The sequence below is a fragment of the Struthio camelus genome, chromosome 16 (genome assembly GCF_040807025.1).
Source record: "Struthio camelus isolate bStrCam1 chromosome 16, bStrCam1.hap1, whole genome shotgun sequence".
Classification (NCBI taxonomy): domain Eukaryota; kingdom Metazoa; phylum Chordata; class Aves; order Struthioniformes; family Struthionidae; genus Struthio; species Struthio camelus.
Window position 1 is genome coordinate 13,357,127 of NC_090957.1, and position 19,865 is coordinate 13,376,991.

A 19,865-nucleotide genomic window follows, 5' to 3' on the forward strand; every position below is an offset into this window, starting at 1 on the left:
GGGTCTGAGTGGGTCGATGAGAAACAGCGTCCCATCATGCCCTTGGTGAGAGGCAGCCCCCAGGGGTTGGCAGGAGGAGATTGCAGCTTCTGGGCTGCAGAGCCCTGGACAGAGGCTGAGGTCTCCATATGGAGATAAGATCTAGGCTTGTCTCCAACTTTGTTAGCTCTTTCACCAAGGATTCATTCATCTTCAGGTTCATTTTATCCTTCCTTCCCTTCTCGTCCAGCGTGGTTGGCCATAGCTCTGTAACTAATGTCTTACGCAATGGAAGATCTGTTTCTGATGGAGATACAAGTTCACTCAAACAACTAATTAACTGCACATAAAAATCTGCTAGCAACTATCCAGACATAACTGTGCAAAGCCGCAATTGAAATAAACGGTAAATTGCTTTATACTGTTTTATCAGCTGCTCTGAACCATAGGATATTGATGGCAACTCTAATGAGCGAGGTTCACTGTGTTCCCCCACGAAGCAATCTACCTTTTCCACCTCCTTCCTGCCTTTTTTATATGGTACTGTTGTTCTGTGAAGTATTTACGAACAGTTTCCTGTGCTGACAGAGGAACTTTATGAGGTGCACAGAGGACAATCCAATCTTTGAAGGAATCGACTGTGAAATCTTCGAGTCTCGATATCCAACCACTATGGCTCTGTCCGTGCTGGTGACAATCGAAATGTGCAATGCTCTGAACAGGTACAGTTGGTGTAGGGTAGTCCTGTGTGCTCTCCACCTCACCTCTTCCACAGGGGGTTTCTTTGAGCGTCTGTTAGTGGCAGTGTTAGAGCATGGATGGAGGCTGAGGAGGGTGTTTGATTTGACTCGGCAGAGCTATTCTGAACGGTCTTGCAGGGGACCATTGGCTTACCATAAATAAATTCCTCACAAGTCAATGTGTCACTGTTAACGGCAGTGGAGAAATGACTACATCTGCATCCTTTTGCAGAATTTTGCTGTGTTAACATCCAGTCCTAATCCATGCGTGGCTGGTTGTATTGAAGTGCATGTTCAAATCCAAATTGTGGCAAAGCCTGAAGCTTTGAAGTGTGGAAGAAGGGAGCTATATTGTATAGCCCTGCATCCTGGAGAGGGGTGGAAACCTTCCAGCTTGGACAGGCTTGTGGAGCTGAGGGGTTATTTGCGCTAACGACTGTCCGCTCACTTTTGCAGCGTATCTGAGAACCAGTCGCTGCTACGGATGCCTCCGTGGCTCAACATCTGGCTGCTGGGGGCGATTGTCATGTCCATGGCACTGCACTTCCTCATTCTCTACGTCAAGCCCCTGCCTGTAAGTGCTCTGTCCTTCCTCCCTGCGTGGCTCGTGGTGGGCTCGTTCCTCGGAAGAGCAACTTCCTCAGGCACCTTTGGGTCTGGATGCTGACAGGATGGTTCTTCCCAGTGAGTGGCTGAGGACCTGTGACCTGCACTGAAAGCGGGGCTGGGATTCACCCTGCCCCAACTAGGCGCTTCCCTAAGCTAGCAGCTCTCTTTATGGGCAATAAAGGCAAAGAGGTGTAGATACCTCCAGAAGGTGGCTCAGCCCCTTCTGAAGGCACTGGCTCCCTCTGCAATCCAGTGCTGGGGTTCCTCGGCTGATGCCTGAGGGTAAGTGAGGTGAAGCGGTTGCTGTGTCTAAGGATGCGAGTGTCCTGTTCTGCTGCTGAGTTCCTCTGTGAACATGAGCAAAGCCCTGGTCTGTGCTTCACTTTCCCCATCTGCACAGGAGAGGTGAGGGGCATCATTTTTGACGCCTGGCCAGGAGCCACCTTGTGATGTTGACAGACCTCAGAGAAATCCTGCTGTTTGGCCTGTCTGGACCCTCAGTCCTTGTACCTGGGCTGACCTTTGCCTCAATCTTGTGGCAAGCAATGTGGCAATGCAACAGAAGTTAACCTGATCTTTAAAACAAAATAAATCTATATCCTTACCTATTAACATGTCAAATCCTTTCTGCCTTGCAGCTCATCTTCCAAGTAACCCCCCTGAGCTGGCCACAGTGGGTGGTTGTACTGAAAATTTCCCTGCCTGTTATCCTGCTCGATGAAGGACTCAAGTACCTTTCCCGCAACCACCTAGACGGTGAGCATGGTCTGCAAGAAAATAGCTGCTGACCGATGCTGTGTTTGCTCTATGGCGCTTTGCTTGGTGTCGCTTGATGGCTTCGAGACCCCTCATTCACCTTCTGTACTCATATTGAGTTTGTGCCCTGCATGGTCATCTGCTTTCTCCAGCGTGGCATGTTGTGAAAGATAGACTTCTCCTTGCACTCCCTTCCTTCCCGGTTGCCACATCAGGCATAGCAGTTGATACTAAAATCTGTTTGAAATATTCCCAAGAAGGTGGAACAATAGATAAATCTGCCACGGTTGTTTATCCAGCTCTTCTTGAATCTCTGGGAACCAAATCCCCTCTTTAAAGCAAAACAGAGCAAACACTGGTTGCTAACAGGAATCCTTCCTTCCCACTTCCCTGGATTTCCACCCTGCTGTGGCCATTCTTATGTCAAGTTTGCCACCTCCATTTTAAGACTGAACCACTCGAAGACCTTAAAAGCTGTTTCTAGTGGGGGTTTCCATTGGCCAGCACCTCTTAGGGCTTAGCCCAGTGGCAGACAGAGGAAGAAAAGCAGCTCAGACAAGGCCGAGCCTGTTTATAGCAGGGCCGGGGCTCCTGTGCGCGGCAGGGCTCTGCACCGTAAATCACAGCGTGTGTTTAGACAGCCCTCTGAAAGATATTATATCATCTTTTCTTTCATTTCTTGCAAAAGACATTGCTGCGGGTACTATCTTTGTGCTGAGTTAAACCTTCAGGTTTTCCTTGCCTTTGTGGAAGGTTTTGGCTGGGGTGGCCGGGGGTGGCCAAGGGCCCTGTGCCCAAGGGCCCTGTGCCCACCGCAGGAGCTAGCCCTTTCCAGCGCTCTGGGCCTCAGTGTATGGGCAGCAACAGAAAAATAGATTTCACTCGTTCTTCAGGGTGTGTTCGCCCACCCTGGCAGTGACAGCAGAAAGAAGAAAGGCAGGAGAAAGACTGTCCTTGCCCAGGGAAGGAGAAGTAGTGGGCCTGGGGTGGGAGATGAGCAACCTGGGTGACCTCCAGGCCCTGCTGCGCACCGTCACCTTGCTCAGGTCTTGCTTTCTCCCCTTGTAGGCCACCAGTGTCCTAGCAAACCCTCTCCTTTTTGCTTACTCACCCTATGAAGCATACAGGCAAATGGTGTGAATCCATTCTTGCATTTCAGGACAAAAGGCAGGTCTGGTTAGGCAGGTCTCCTGCCTCCTGGCAAGAGGGGTCTTGGCAGATTGTACTAGCACCGTGCCGAGGACTGGGGAGTCCTCGAGGGAGGACGCTGCTCTGGGGACGTTCGCAGGCCCCCGGCTCCCTCAACAACTTGCGTAGGGAGATGTCAAACAGGGAACCCATGGAGGTTTAGTTTCTCTTGGAGCAGAACTGTGCGATTGCAAAGGGCTGTGAACAGCAAAAGGGAAATTGGAGCAAGCCGGCACAGCCCTGCCAGGCCATGTTTCCCATTGCTCTGTCTGTCCGGGGAACAGTGAGCTGGGGGTGCTCGCGTCAGCTCTTCTTTCTGTGGTCAGCTGAGTCATAACCACAGCAATTGTTCAGCTAACCCTCCACCAAGAAACAGAGATGGGCAAGCTCGTGTTTTTACAGAGCGGATGGAAATTATTTATTTTTATTTAATCGACGCATCTCTCAACAGACTGATCAGGTGCTTTGCATCACCCAGGTCTGCTTACTGTATTATTACAAGCCTGTAGCGATAGTCTCAGGGCACGGCACTGGGCTAGGATTTGGGCGAGCAAGTTAAATTCTCAGCTGTCCTGTTCCATGCATGCCTCTGATCTTCCCTTCACCATCTGTGGTGTGGGGATGAGTCTTTCTTTCTCCCGCACTTTGCATTTCTCTCTGAAAACTGAGTGTTCTTTGAAGAAGGGCTTTTCTTTCACTCTGTGTGTACAGCTCCAAGCGCAGTGGGGTTTCTGGAATATGTGCAATGCTTTTGAATATGATTGTACCAGCTCACAGTATTTCCCGCTTTTGGGTCCCTCCTGCCATGCTACCAATGTGCCTATTTCCCTGAGCCACCTCCATCCACGCGGTCATGGCGCTGGTGCTGGTCATGCTAACTGGTTGCTCTGTGTCTCATCCAGCAAGAGTTTCCAATGCAGCTATTCAATCACAGCTACAGGGCAAAATCACGCTTAAATCATCCCATTTGAAAGAAAACATTAAAACCCTGCATCTTCCCAATTCCTCTGGGCAGATTTACTTCAAAACAAAACAAAAACCACTTTTAAATGTGGTATTGTGATTTTTTTGCCAGGAATTCTGAGGACAGTAAGAAACACGTGGAGCGGGGAGCACCAGTTGAAAACCTGCAGGACTCCAGAGCAAACAGGGTTGGCTTTCTTATGTGCATCATCCTTGAATGCCGTATTCCTGTGCTGCTGCCAAAGTTTTTGTCGTGTGTGGTGGGGACCTGCTTGGACAGCGTCTGGGGGAATGTATCATTGAAAACTACCTGATAATGTATCTGTGATCAGGGTATCTCTGGCCCCTCTTTCGCTTTCTTCCTCGCAGTGAAGCATAGGGCGATGGTGGTGGTGGAGGTTGCGTCGTGGAGGAGGACCGGTGAGGTGTGACCTTGGAGGAGCTGTTTGTGCTGGGTGATGGTGGTTGCTAGGAGGCTCTCAAAGTGCCATCCTGCCTTTTTTTTCTGTGATTTCTTGGTGGCTGCAGGACAGCGCTGCCAGTTTCTGTGTCTGCCAGTTTTGTAAATAAGGAAAGCGCCTGGCAGTGTGCTCCCTCCTCTCAAGATGCATAATACCGCACTGCAAAGGTCACGAAGATAAAAAAGCATTATGAGTCATTAACATAAAACCTGGTCTTCAGACCAGGTGTTCCAGAAGAGCTCAGCTGTCCGCTCTGCTCCCTACAGGTGGCCCGGGGGCTTCCACACTTCTGAAAACTCAGCGCATTTTTGTCGTTTAGCAGTAGCTGTTTCTCCAGGCCAAAGCCTAGGCCTCAGGTGATGGCTGCAAATTTACAGCTGTGCATTCTGCTGACTCAGTTTTCACATGGAAAAGCTTTTCCTTTGATCAGATCTAGATAAGTTGTATTTCCATCGATTTTTCTTTTTTTTTTCTTTTTTTTTCCCCTTTGTCCTTGAAGTAGAAGCTGAGACTCTTCAGTTCTTACTCTGGTCTCAATATTTTACATACCTCTACCCAGTTCATTTCCAGGCTCTTATCTGGCATCTATTGCATGTTTATGACTGACTTCACCCATCTCTGGCCCCTCTGAGATTTCTGCTGTCTCAGTTTTGGGAAGCAAAGCAAGTGTGAGACAGCAAATGAGAGCGCGCGGTTGAGCTGTACGATCTCACCCGTAGATGTTCAATGTGGGAACTTGCAGATGTTCTCCAATGCCTCCACAAAGTCCTTCTCAGACAGATACATGCTGACGGGCTTGCCAGGGTTTTGTTCTTGTGGCTGACCACCCTCAAGGACCTCTTGACCTGATATTCTTAGTATTTGCCATGCCCTATGCATCTAAGTAAGTATATTGCTCTTTCTTAGCCCCAGGGCACGCAGAAGGAAAGCTTCCAGGGAGGTGTGCCAAAAGCAAGCAGAATCTCTTTTCTGAGTGGTTTCCAGAGGTAGAAAATCCAGACAAATCCCTGCGATTAATCCTCAGTGCTCATTCCACTCTGTACACCATCAGTGCCATCCTGCTGCCCTCCAGTCGGCCCCCTGCACCTTCTCGTTGTCCTTCTCGTCTTTGCTATCTTGATGCAAACTTGTCCCGTTTGTCAGTGTTGCCACCTTAGTGTTTTCACATTCCTTCAATAGAGTAAGCAGCAATCCTGGCTTGGGATTAGCAATCCTGGTCCCAGGCTTCCCTGTTTTGAACTGATATTCATATTAATGCAGTTCTCTGTCGTTATGCGCTTTGATCACTGCTGCAGCCGACTCATTTTATAAGCCTTAGCCAACCTCTAGCGCTGGCTACTCGTCATCGGCCTGCGCAGCGCTGCTTTCTGCTCTCTTCTGCTGCAGGAGCCGATTTCAACAAGAGATTGTGCGTTTTGTGTGAGCATCCCGACCGCCGAGGGAAATTTGACCTCTTATCTTATTTCATCTTTATACTTGAAAATCCTCCAAGTGAAGAGCAGTTTGCAGATGTGGTAGTGCAGTGACGAGCACGTGGGGTCCCGTCTCCACGGTTTATGGCCCGATGGTGCAGCTCAGGATGGTGACTTCAGCTCAGTGGGAGTAGGTCCAGGGCTCCAGATCCCTCAGCCCAACGTCAGTCAGAGACAGCCGCAGATACAGAGATCCTCATTTCCATTTCTGATCATAAAAAAGCTGCAACACTTGGCAAAAGAGCCCTCCTCTCTCATATCTCCCCAGTACATCCGCACCTTGAGACAACAGCAGTCTGTAAAAGGCCCTCCTAAGCAAGTGAGCAGTTGTAGCAATGCAATTTCAGTGTGGACAAAATAGTACTCCACTTTCCAGGAGACAGAGAGCAGCAGAAGAGCTGGTAACGCGTTTGCGAGGCTGTGGTGTGCCCTTGTAGGGTAATCTCTGCGGGTGGCTACCTTAGCCAAGCTGTGCGCGGAAGGGGAAGGAATGCTTCCCGAGATGCCAAGTCATTTGTTTGAGCTGTGGGATACTCTCGAGGAGAGCATTGCTGCACCTTTGAGCGTGCGAATCTCTCCAGATGGGACTTTACAGCTCTGCTGGCGCTTTTTTTTTCTTCTCTCGTGTATGCTATGCTTTAGAAACAGGAGAGCAGAGGGAAATGCAGGAAGAAAACATCCTCATGCTGCAGGCCTGGCCAGGGGAGGTGCAGCGCTCAGTGCCGCCGCTGTGCTGATCCCGAGGGATGCGGGCCAGTTTCCCTTTCTGTCTCCTCCTGGGAGCCGGCATCGCAGCTGAAGCTGCCAGGAGCGCTGCGGCAGCGGTGCTTGTTTTTTGGAGGCACGTGCACTGCAGCAGCTTGCTCTGCTGCCAGAGCTTGGCCGAGGGAGCGATCAGCGCTGCAGGCGAGCGGCCGCACTCCCCCGGCATCAGCTTTTGTGGGAACCCGGTAAGAGAAGAGTCAAAAGCAATAATGAAAACCTCCTGCAAGGCCTTGACTCTTCTGGTGGAGAGCAGATCCTGCAGGAAGAGGGCTTTTGTTGTTTGGATGCAAATCTGCATGAGTTTAAGGGCTGTGACAGCCTGGATAAATTTGATATTGTGAGGCAGGATCAAAGTGGCTTCGGGAGAATTGAGACCACCCCCAAAAGCTATTTCTGCAGATAGTTCCTTGGAGTTCCTTGTAGTCTGTCATTGGTGAGCAGAGAGGACAGCCCCACAGAGGGATTTAGGGGTCAAGATCCTATTGAAATTAAGTGGGCATTGGGCCGTTGGCTGAATTCAGTTCTCTTGGAAATCTCAGACTCGCTGCAAGGCCTGTAGGCCTGCGCGCTTAGGTGTTTTTGCTCAGAGGCCTGCGAGTGGTATTTTGAAAAGTATCTGGAGAGGCTGAGGAGCCCAAGGCTGTGGTTAAACGTTCAGTGTTGGTGCTGCAGAAGTGCCCCCTTCCTGTCCCAGCGTCAGCCAGTGCATCATGGCCATGTAGCTGTTTGCACAACTATGAAACGCAGTGGACTGGGGAAGTGCTGCGGCCAGCCAAATAACTGCCTTTTTGTTGCTCGCTTGCTCTGGCGGGGACTGTTTAGCTGCCTGAGACACCCAAGCAACTTCTAGGTTTCTTGTAAGTTCTCCTTATTTCTTCCAAGTTGTATTCCTGAGTTTGAATTGTGATATTTCAGCTGACTTTTTGAGGGTGAAAACGTTTCTGCATTTCTTCCCTCTTCGTGGTACTTCAGAGTAGACTAGTTTTGGGGTTTTTTTGCTCTGAAGTTGCTGGTAGAGGTTGTGGGGATGGAGTGAGGGTGTGCTTCCTGGCCGGCGGTGGGGAAAACGGAATGCCTGTGCTCCCCATGCTGGGAGCTGGGAACTGCAGATGCTCTACGTTTCACCAGCCAAGCACGGCAAAAGCACACGTGCGTTTCCCAGCCCAGGCCTGAGCAGTGGGCTGCAGAGGTCTGTAGACACGTGGGATCAGCAGGACCAGGTTCCCACCGACAGTCCCTGACTGGGTGGCTCCCACCGTACATCACTGGGATGACTATTTGCACAGACCAGGTGTGGGCACAACTCCATAATGAAGGGAGATCGGCAACTCCAAAGGTACCATCAGGTTTGAGGAGCTCAGGCCCATCCTGGGGAGGTGCCTCCTGCTCCATCATTGCCTCAAACTTTGAAGCCTGCAGCAGTGGCGCCTTTGCATTACTCTGCTTGTATCTCCTTCAGTTTCTCAAAAATTCATACCTCGATCTGATGCTACAAGGAGCGGAGGGAGCTGGTTTGCTTCGGTTAGTTTTTAATGGTCAAATCTAGTAGGATTAACTCATCCAGACAGAAGCTGCCATTTTAAATCAGGACACAAAGGGGCTGAAAAGAAATTTTAGCAGAAGTTGGGAAAGAATTTTCTCTCTCTCTCCTTTTATTTATTTCCCTGGAAGCGTGTAGGCACCTGGATTGCCTGCACTAAAGTTGAGGATAGTTCATAACCTCAGATAAGACCTTTATTTGTCAAGAGCATAATAACAGCGGTCATCTCTTCAAGATGCGTAGTGCTGTGTGCAGAGATGAACGATAAAGGAATGCGGTCAAAATATTCATAATAAGTGATTTTCTAACCCATCTCGGAAAGTGCCACCTTATTTAAAAAAAAAAAATAGCGAGAGAGAAGAGAGAGAGAGGGATAAACGTCATGGGCAGACAAACACATTAGTGGGTTTTCTCCTGCTATATTGGGAGAAAACGTAATAGAAAATGTAATAGGCCACATTTTGCCTATTACATTACGTATTCTAGTTCGTTCATCAACAGGGTGGAGAGGAAGGAAAAGGGCAGCCTTGGGATTGTAACAGAGGACCGGCAGCTACAAAATTTTGATTTGCTCCTGTACAAGTTGCAATTTGCTTAGAGACTGGACGTCTCAGGAGACTTGACGTCTACGCCTGAGCAGCAAAATGAAGGTAGTGCAATCCCTAGTGCATCAGGAAGCTAAATGTGTTGGTATCTGCAGAGCCCTTGGCTAAGAAGTGCTGTGGAAATAGCATGTAGCTTGTTCCTTGCGAGTTGCGCTGGAGGTATATATACACGGATGTAACTATATATTCTGTACGTAAAGTGTCGTAAAATGGCTCTGTCAGAAGTTAAGCCAGTGTGTGGAGAGCTGGACCCAAGAGCAGCCACAGGCTCCGTGTCCATCTAGACCCCATCCCGCTGCCAGCTGCGGCCAGAGACACGCGCTTTGGGGAGGATGGTGGGAAGCAGGAGCAAAGAGCTGCGCCAGCCAAGTACGCGCCGTATTGAGAGCCAAAGCAGAGAGTCATGCTCCTTGCTTTGAGGCATCCGCCTCCTTGTTCGTTGGGTGCCCGTGAATCCTTCTGTCAGAAGCGGTGAATGATCCCTGCCTATTCGCCTTCTCTTGCTCGTGCATAGCTCTGTCATACCCCTCGCTCTGACTCGTCTCTTCTCCTGCAACGTGCAGACTGCGTCTGCCTCATTCTTCCTCGCGTGGGAGCCCCTTCCTTGTCCGATCCAAGCTGCTGGCAGCTGGAGAGCTAATGCTCTGGCTGGAGAGCTGTCCAGGGGACTGGCTCTTTCTGGATGCTGTACAAGGTCCTTTCCAGGCTTGTGAAGCAGGAAGGGCCTCATGTGACAAAAAAAATTGGGAGCTGGTTTGCTTTTGAACCCTAGCTAATATGTTTTCTTCTCTTTTTTTTTTTTCTCGTTTCAGGAGAAGAGGACAAGAAATGAATGACACTCTCCTAAATAAAGGAACCCTAGCTTGTAACTCGGACTGAAGTCTTGCATGTTTGACCATCACTAGAAGCCAGCAGGACATGCATGTGTCCGACTATCCGACAAATGCGGGTGAATTGTCGAAAAGAAAAATACTGATTTTGTTTTGTTTCGTAGCTTTCTTTTTCTTGTACATAACAGTGCAATTACTGGACAGCTAAAGTATGGTTTGGGGATGGACCTATATGTAACTGAGTCATTGTTGTAACCCAGTTCCTTGGGGATTTATTCTTGCAAAATGTTAGACTTTTTTTTCACATTTTCCACCTAACAAGTGAGCTCAGTGAAGGCTTCCTTCACGGGAGATCAAGGAGGGAGAGTCTGATGTTAAAATAAGATTGAATGTGTGCAGAAAGTGGATGGGAGGATGCTCTCCTGAGCTGGGCGAGATAACACCAGGACAGCTCTCAGTACTGCGGGAGGGCTAGGATCCGTGTAAGGGCAGGGGAGGAAATGAGGAGGGACACGTGGCAGTAGCAGATTACGGCCACTGACCCTTGGTAGTGTCCACGAGAGCGTTGCGTACAGGGACTTGGCTCACTGCTAGGGTAGCTGTGTTGCCTACGTGCTTCGGCAGCAGGTCTGAAGGTAGTTTCAAGGCTAGGTGCCCTATATCCTGGATAACTGCCAGTGTTGTAGATCTTGTGGACGTGTATTTATATGTAGAGACTGCGTGTGCGTGCATGTGTGTGTGTGGCAGATGCTGAAGATCTCCCTATTTATCACGTTGTTCTCTGGTTTTTCTCCTTGTTGTGGAAAGCCCTGTACCTTCTCAGGCTCATCAGACATCAAAGCGTGACTTAGTCTTGTCTTTTCTTCTCCACAGACCATCTTGTTAGATCTCCTGCACTATTTAAGCTGTTGCCATCTTCCTTGTAGAGCCAACCATTGAAAACAAAACCTGAGAACGAATAACTTTATTCCTCCTGTCTACTGCTCGTTCCTGGTCACGCTCCCTTTACTAGGTTAATTTTTAAAATATTTCCCTAGCAGGAGTAGCGTATAGGGCTTAAGCCTTTAGAAGTAGCTGTCCATTAGTTTGTGTTCTCTATCTGGGAGGACAACACTGTCTTGCACAAGACATCCTTGGCATCAGCGATTTGCCTAAAGATGGGAATGAATGTATGCTTGTACATAATATAGTCCTTCTCCAGGAGTAGTGTTTTTCATGGAATCCTTTTTTATAAGGCACCAGCTGTATTTTAACTTCTTGGGATGTTTCCACAGCAGGAATTATACAGTCTGCAAGTGAGAGTGGAGTCTGCAAGTGGTCAGGCATGGATTTTGGGATCCAGTATATTGACCTTTCTCCATTGAGTAGCATCAGCTGAGAATCTGTTTCTAGGTGATTTCTTTCCTAGCTCTCCTATTGCTCCCTCCTCTTTTCCTCCTTTTTCCCTATGATCCCACCCTGATAATACTTAGGTAGCTGGACACCATGCCTGTCCTTTCTTTTAAATTCCAGCCTGGAGTAGCCAATGCCACTAAAGCCACGTTGTTTGGATAGCATTTTGCTCCTTTCCTGTCTGGGGTTTCATTTTACTTTTGCCTCCTAAAAGCTTCCAGTGCTTTTCTGTTTCTCTTTTGTATGGGCAAGAGCTAGCAAGCTAATCTTCTGTATAGTATGTGCCAAAAATCATCCTTCCTTTCTTTTCTCCATCACCAGCATTGAAAAAGATGAGTAGAGCCCCCAGACCAATGGGAATGTACAGAATTGTTATACTACTGAGCTGATTTAATGTACAGAAAACCTTGCATGAAATGTTGTAACTGTATTTAATATATAATGTATTCAAGGAATTTTAATATGGAGCTCTTTAAAAAAATCTTTATAGATACTCTGTGGTTACAGGAAGGTTGTTGCTGATTTTTTTTTAAAGATTATTATACTTTGTCTTGAAGAAGTTTTATTTTTCAAACCGTTTGTCTGGTTGATTTGAATGGTGATCCAGTGGGGCAGCCAATTCCTCTTTAAAGGCTATTTTCACCATGGATGAAACACGCCCTGGAGCAGAAGACCAGGGAATGACCCAGGTACTGCTTAAGCCTTCAAAATAAGGCTTCAGTAAAATTAATGCCATATATGTGCAATTGCCCTTTCCCCAAAGGGTAGGTTTCGTCTTGTTCTAGTATAGATCATCTCCAGCTCTCTGTGCAAGAAAATAACCTGTAGGAATTTAATCTAGGGCTGAATCCAGCCTCTCGTGTACTCGGTACCAGTCCAGTGACTTCAGAAGAAATTGCCTCTGTGTTTCCTGGAGGCTGCAAATCCAGGAAACGCAGGTGGAGGCTGGACCTGACTGAGAGCATCCTAGCCCCATTCAGTGTTGCTCTGTGGCACGGGATCCCGCTGGGCACTTTGATTGCTTCGTGGCCTCTCTCTGGGATGCTGCTGCCTTGGTCGGTCCCAGCAGCAGCGACTCCTTAGGTCCACCTATGCCGAGTGGCACACCAGAACGGCACTGCTTCCCCTGAGCTGAAGGTCTGGTGTGTGATTTTTAATTTTACCCAGCTATGTACATGTGTGCAAGAGTTTCTTGTAGATAAGTCTCAATAACGAGTAATGAATAGTGATTCCTGTTCTGTAATGTTAGGAGATTTTTTTTTTTAAAAAAAAGTGTGTTTCAGGCACATGCACAGAGAGATGAAATCATTAAATTCTGACTTGCTATTAAATTCCTGCTGGTAATTTTACTTAGTCTCATTTGACACCAGAGAGATGGGGGTGGTTGTACCAAACATCCTTCTGAACCCTCTAACAGAAAGGCTATTTTAAGAGAGATGAAGTTTCTGTTATTTTATTGTTAGCAAAGCTGCCACACCACTGAAAGCCCTGGCAACGTTGCTCTGTTCCTGCAAGCATTTGGTTACAATTTTGAGTTACCAAATACCAAGCCATCGAGTGCAAGAGATCGGAGCTGTGTCTCAGCCAAAGGCTTGTTCTTTCCAGCAGCAGCAAATTTGCATTTACCTTTTTATTGCAAGTCTCTAGGTCACTTTCAGAAATTGATAATGAGTCCATGAAACCTGCACTAAGGATACCTGGAACAGGCATCCCTTTGTTAAGAGGGACCAATTTTTACACATCCGTATTTCTTAATAGTAGGGACACATCTCTCTTTTTTTTTTTTCCCTTCTGTTCTTTAGTTGCTTGTCCTTTCATTGGTTGGGAAAGACAGGTTTCACTCCGCTTTTTGATTACAGAGGCTTATAGTTCAAATATTTTAATGAAGTAGAAAAATATCCTTAGACCTAATTATTTTTCTTTTATGCTTTGGTGAAGGGTCGGGATAAATTCATAGAGTAGTTATTTATTATGTGTATGTCACCAGCAGCATGCTGGGCGCTTTTACATGCTAGAGTATGTTCTTCTGCGAAATTGGAGATTAAAGACCAGAGACCATTGGCTTTGGATTGGGTCTCGATGTCTTACTGAAGCGTTTGGTTGTGTGCAATAGACTGGAGATGGACACTGGTGTAGCTGTTTCGCCCAAGAGCTTGTTACAAAAGGCAGCCTAGGGGGAAAGCTGCTAGGATCTTTGCCTTTGTGATAACAGAGCTTAAGAATCACTTTATTTTTATTTTATTTTAATTTAATTTTTGCTGCCTGGCATTGTCAGAGTTCTTTAATCAAATTCAGTGTCTTTCCAGCAACACTTTTACCGTGCGTGGGCTGTTCTGACAGATCTTCCTAGGTAAAGGGAAGTGACCGTGCATAGTGCATCGCAGAGAAAGCGCCAGGATGGCAGTGTGGGGTTATCCGTGAGCACTTTAAATTCCTTTCTCAGGGGCCAGTCAACATGTTGGGTTACACCAGTAAATTAAAGGCAGGAGGCGAGGATCCCTCATCCCTTGAGCAAGCACCAGCTGTGTGAGCATTGGGCAACAGCTGTGAAAACTCTTTTGTGCTGTTTCAGGATATCATATCATTGCAGCCAATTGTTGGATGAGCTCTTCCATCTGTGGCACATAATCCTATCGGGAGGTACGTTAGAAATGTAAAAAGGCAGCTGTTACTTGAAGCAACTGAGGGGAAGGAGAAGCAAAAATGATACTGAGAAGTACTGCATCTTATGTTTTATTTCTATCAGGTAATTTCTTTGATGGACCAAATATGGTTCAGGGTCTTGATGTTAAAGCTATGAGTTTTTTCATTTGTGTCTTTGAGACTTTGGCACTGCTATGATGTCTTACATGTGTTTCCAGTGTTCTGCTCAACCAAGACTGGATGGTACCATTAGGTTTTAGAGAAGTCAGGAGTTGGAAGCATAGACTTTGTTGGAGGGCTTGGGGAACTTCATTCCTGTAACAGAAATGAATCTGGAAGGCCAGTGAGAAATGAAGGATGAGGTTTTAAACTAGAATCTCTGCTACCTGTGTGCATGGTGTGTGGCAAAAGTAGCCAGAGGAGAAATAGGACCACTCAGCAGCAATTTTTGGTCCCTCTTTTGTATGTCAAGCGTGCTGCTTACAAGTCAGGGTCTCATTCTGCAAGCACTCCTCAAATAAATGTGCCTGGGGTTCAGCCTATGGGCTGTTTCTGTTGGTGGGAGTTGTTCCATGAGTTTCAGTGACCGGAGAATCATGTTGTTTTATGGTTCTCCTGAAATCGTAACACACAGGAGTTCCCCAAATCAGCTCCTAACTTTAGTTGTGATATTTTTTTCTTTTGTTTGTCCATATCTGGAGTGGCCACCACCTTGAATAAAAGAGGTTGGAGATCCCGATTTTAAAAACTGAAGGGATGCTTCTTCCCCTTCACCTCCTGGCTCCATTAGGGAGCTCTGCCCCACGGTGGGGGGCTCCTGCAGGCCCCAGTTGCCCAACTGGTGGAACTAGGCGCTGTCCATGGTCCTGCCAGAAAGGCCACACGCCACCCCGTTGCCAGCGGGCCACAGCTCGCCACCCACGCCGGCCCAACGCCCCAGGGCTGTTCCCTTCGTTGCCTCTCCTCTGAGAGCGCGTCCCCACTCACTCCCACCTGGGCTTTTTTTTTTTTTTTTTCCCCCCTCCAGTGGCACTTTCCTGGCTGTGCGTGGCCCAGCAGGAGGAGCGAGCTCTGACCCGCACCCTACGGCGTTCCTGTTTTCAGTGGTGCGTATCCAGCCTTTGCTGGGTGTGAGGTGGGTGGGGGGGCCTTGCAGGTCGGTAGAGCTGGTTTTGTGGGACCAGAGGAAAAGAACTAGACTCCCTGGGAGATCCAGCAGCAGCATCTGTAAGGGCACAGTTTGGGTTTAGGTTTGCAGGACTGGAGTGAGCAAGGAGGCATGCAGGGTAGATTGTGGTCCTTGGACCCTTTCCTTTTGGTGCCATTCAACTTTTGGTAAGAACAGGGTGTTAAATGACCCTGGATGTCCTTATGTGAACCTGGAGGGATGGAGGCATCTGTAGAGCAGGCTCATGTCCAGGCTGTGTGGACGCCGCTGGGCTTGATCTGAGCGCTTAGGACGAGGAAGAGGGAAACCATTGAGCTGTTAGCAGGTGCTATTAGGGTCATGGCTTGAATCGAGGAACATACTGTTTTGTTTTGTTTTGTTTTGTTTTTTAATATGATGCCTGAACAGCCAAATCTAGAAATCTCTGAGTTTGTGCTTTGTAGTGAAAGGTAAATCATCATATCGTGGGGGGAGGGTATTATTTGAGGGGTAGAATTGAAAGAAACAAGGTTTCCTATTTTATTATATGAGAGATATTTTTCCACTCAATTACTGCTTCCTAAATTGTGTCCTTTGACTGTAAATAGCCAGGTGTGTTGTGAAGACGTAAGAAGGCTCATTGTGGTCACATAACTATGATCCACTCTGTTCACGTAATATTGGGCTGATTTGTTTTATACTTATGAAATTACAGAAATAAAGCAATTTTACTGGATGGCTCTGGGTTTTTTTTGCTTTTCTTGCCCCGCTCCTGCCTGTTTGTCGCGCATTTGGGGGAAATTCAGAAGCCCATAAGAGCTGTATGGAGTGCCTGAGGGCATTCTTCAGCCGTAAAAGGAATTGTACTCACCAGATCAGGATTTCTTGTGGGTTTTCATAGCAGCCAAACTAGAAATGGAGCTGAGCCTGCCTTTGGCATCAGACGACAAAGGCGAAATGAAAGGAGTGGCATGATGTGACAGTTGGGAATTTTTAAAGAACCAGCTAATTCACTCTCAGGGCACAAGAATACGAATAACAGTGCTAATTTTGATTTTATCCATAACAGCTCCTACCTTATCTCCCCCAGCTGAGAGAGTAGCTTGAAATAAGTCCTGCATGCACCATGATCTCAAAAGCGCATCCTTCCCTTTTAGTCTTTCAATGGTGGGAGACTTTTCTTTGGTGGCTGAGATGTCAGCTCGTTCGAATCAAAGTTGCCTCAGAATCGCAGCAAAGGGTCTAGTCCAAGCCATTTTGGCCTCCTATGGCCTTGCAAGCTGCTAGAGAAACTTGGGGCTCTATGTTTCTATCTCCAGGTCACCCAGATCTCTAGTGATTGTAATGTTTTGAGTGGAAAACCCTGCCACAGCTGGAGGTTGTGTTTTGGGACGAGCTTGAATTCCTGATAACATCCGTTCAAGGCACATCTACCCTAGGACGTGAACCTGGAGCTCCCTTGCTAGATGCTGTGACTGGGAGGTGCTGACCAAGGGGTGATGGGACCCAAACAGGTTTTTTACAAACTGTGTGTTTCTAACCTATTAGGTCACTAGCCTGGCAAAAGCAGGCCCTGTTTTACCCTGTTTTATGCTGTTTTGCCAAGGAGGGGATGGAGGCTAAACCCCACAGACTGGCTGCTGCGGGCCGGCTTGCAGAGAGCTGGTGCTGCTGAGGGTTAGCTGCAAAAGCAGGGGGTGTTGGGCAGGGGTTGAAGTGGGGTGACTGGGTGAATCCTGGGTGTAGAAGGGGGGGAACTGCTTGGGTCCCTCTTCCTAAACACAGACAAGGTCTGTAAGCTGGGTCCGTACCTCACACATCGGGGTATGTCACGTATCCTGCCCTCGATGCCCGTCGTGGGAGTGAGAGGGCAGCTGCTTGAGCCACCCCGGCTGCTGGCTCCTACTGCCCTCAAGATGTGCCGCTGCCTCAGCACGCAGCCGTCTGCACCGAACCCCCCTCCCACCACTGTGCCTATCTCCAGGCCACCCCTGCGCTGCCGTGCGCTCCGCCTCAGGGCACAAGTCACTAAACGGGCATTTCATGAAAAAGGGCCATCATGCCCCATGGCCTACCCTCTCTTGTACGACTTTCCAGGCCACGCCGAAGGCTGCGGGTGTTGCATTCCCCTCAATATGGATGGGAACAGGACTTCTGGCTCCCTTAGGTATCCTCAGCATCCCCATTTAATTTGTTTGCTTTGGAGTTGGCTAAATCATTGCCAAGATATTTCTAGTCAGAAGTGTTGCTGTGGCAACCAAGGACTGAAATGCCACTTCTGTGGAGTTAATACCACCAAAAACATCCGTCTGAGCTAGGGCGTTGCAGAGGACGGAGACGGAGCGAGGGCAGCATTGCTGGGAAGGAGTGAGGAGAGGTCAAGAACAAGTTAAAATTGGAAATAAAACTGAACATGCTGTTTCATAGGACCTCGCTTGCTCTCCTCTGCCAAATTTTTTTTCCCTTCATGCTGCTGGCGGTGCGCTGTGCCCCAAAGGCTCGCCGTGGTGGGCATCTGTGGCTGGGGAGGGTGGGCAGCGAGGGCGACTGCTTTGGCCAAGGTGACCGAGTTGGCCGTGGATAGACCATGTGGCGGTGTCACCGCTGGGACCATGATGGTCACACCGCGCAGTAGAGGGAGCCTGAAGCCGCATGGCCACCACCTTGCTTGGGTGCCCGTTCGCAGCCCTGCTCCTGAGCCTGGGGCAACGTGACTCTGTTGTTTGAATCGAGCATGGTCTTGCCCCTGCCCTAACATTTCCATTGCGCTGTGGCTTTTGGGGTGGAGATTCGGAGCTCCGTTATGGACGCTGCCAAAGGTGACTCTGGAGTGTGTAATTGGCTTCATTTGTTATCGTTTTTCCAAGATAGATTTGAAGTTTTTGGAAAAGCAACGTCTGAGAGCCTCCTGCTGCTTTTGGCTCTCTGCAAAGATGTTGTAGCCTTTACTCCTAAGGTGGCTCTGCCTTCGCAGGTGCAGGTGGGCTCGTGTCCAGCACGGGGTTTAGGCTCCCTATTTTTCTGCCCCAGCAGCTCCCAAGAGCTGCTCCTTCCTGGCCAGGGCCTTGGGCAGGGAGCATTAGCTGCATGCTGCAGCTCAAAGCAGGGGTGTGCTCACGCTTCAAAGTACCTCCCTCAAAAGTATTATTTTTTTGAATTTTTTTCTCTCGGCAGACCCAAGAAGAGGTTGAACCTATTTCGCAAATAAGTGGAAGAAGCTGCTTTAGCTGCCGTCTGGCTTCCTGCTCGAAGCCCCGGCAGGCCTGTCAGGGACAGCCTGGGGGCCGTTACCAGCCCTCCCAGTGCTCGGAGAAAGCGTTGGCCCTGACCGGAGCTGAACGCGACTTTCCATCGGGCTGAGATCGACTGCAGGGTCCAGCACCGCAGCCCCAAAACAGGAGGATGTTTAGCAAACCAGCACCCAGGTTTGCTGCTGAGGCCTCCACCTCCCAACAGCAGCAAGAGCTATTTGGAGACAACGACCACAAGCTTATTAACAGGATCTCCCAAGTTCTGTATCTTCAGGAACCGGAGTTAAAGCCATCCCCGCCCTTATAGCTCCCGTGTTTGCACAAGCACGGGTGAAGCCGGCCTGGGACAGCGCTCTGCGTAAATGCCTTACGCAGATGTGTTTGTAAAACACATCTTACACTTTTTTTTTTTTAATTTCCCCTTTGCAGTAAAATATTTATTGTCCATGGCCGACCCTTGAAAAGGCAGAGAGAGGCTCGACCCGGCGCTGCAGCAGCGATGGCCATTGCGAAGGCGGCTGCTCGCCCTGCGCCTTCGGCCTCATCTGCAGGCCACCGCGTCGTTCGGGCAGGTAAACCGTCTGCAAACACCATTTAATTTAACAGCCCAAACTGCACGCTTTCATGCCAGCACCATCTGGCAGGCAGCAGGCGCTTTGCAATCAGCCCGTGGGCGTTATCGTGCCGAGCGGGGCCAGGCAGCCGCGGCGGCCGGCACGCGAGTCCTCGCCGCCCCCGGGGTGGCCCGGCACGCGCCCCGGCCCGCGGTGAGCAGCTGCTGTTGCGAGGCCGGGTAGCTTAGCAATGCAATCCCTAAGCTATTTAGTTACCTGTTGTAAAGTAATTTAGCGGGTGGCAAACCCAGGGAAGGAGCAGGCGTGGGAGAGGCGCCCAGGGCCCTGCGCGAGGCCGCCGGCGGGCTGCAACGTGGCTCCGTGAGATACTAAATTGGGAGATGCATATTATCTCCCGATGGAAACTATTTTTACTAAATCCATGCTATAACCATTTTATTGACTCCGAGTACCAGAGAGAAGGTTAGAAGTGATTTCTTTACAAGTCATTTTGCTGTTAAATTTAGCTGTCCTATTTTCATTATCCCCATGGCTTTGGCAAGGGTGTTCAGCCTTCCCTAAAAGGCTTCGTTTCATACAGTAAGTCATTTGCTTCTCTCCTGACAGATATCTAAGCTTATAAGGTTTGTCTGCTCTACTCAATAGCGGTATCGGGCTTCAATCTTATGTGATTAGCATCAGCGTTTTGTGTTTGCTCTTGGCTCCCCGTTGGACAGCTTTGCACGTCGCTTAGGATCTGGGAGTTTGGATGGTATCGCGTCGCTCGTAACGCGGGATGGTCTGGTTTTGAGTCCCGAGGTTCGTGGTACGCCTGAAAGATCGGGATAAATGGTTCTCTGTGTTTTCACCGGTGCTGTCGGAGATGCTCTGAGCAGCTCCTCGTTGCCCGGCAAAGCAAATCGATTTGTTCCGCTCTTCCCTTGGTTGTCAGGCCTTCAAAATAGGGAGC

At 48.8% G+C, this 19,865-nt stretch overlaps 1 protein-coding gene across 4 annotated transcripts in view; it reads left to right on the forward strand.

Annotated features, from left to right (window-relative positions):
* ATP2A3 (ATPase sarcoplasmic/endoplasmic reticulum Ca2+ transporting 3) overlaps positions 1-15,826 on the forward strand; it is a 77,384-nt gene extending 61,558 nt beyond the window's left edge. For 3 of the 4 annotated variants that reach the window (XM_068909586.1, XM_068909590.1, XM_068909588.1), the window contains 5 exons: positions 568-701; positions 1,176-1,293; positions 1,967-2,084; positions 4,348-4,423; positions 9,891-15,826. In XM_068909586.1, the coding sequence (XP_068765687.1) occupies positions 568-701; positions 1,176-1,293; positions 1,967-2,084; positions 4,348-4,423; positions 9,891-9,957 (513 nt within the window). In that variant the 3' untranslated portion in view covers positions 9,958-15,826. The remainder of the gene's footprint in view (positions 1-567; positions 702-1,175; positions 1,294-1,966; positions 2,085-4,347; positions 4,424-9,890) is intronic. The other variant, XM_068909589.1, reaches the window with a different exon arrangement.
* The last annotated feature ends 4,039 nt before the right edge of the window (positions 15,827-19,865 follow it).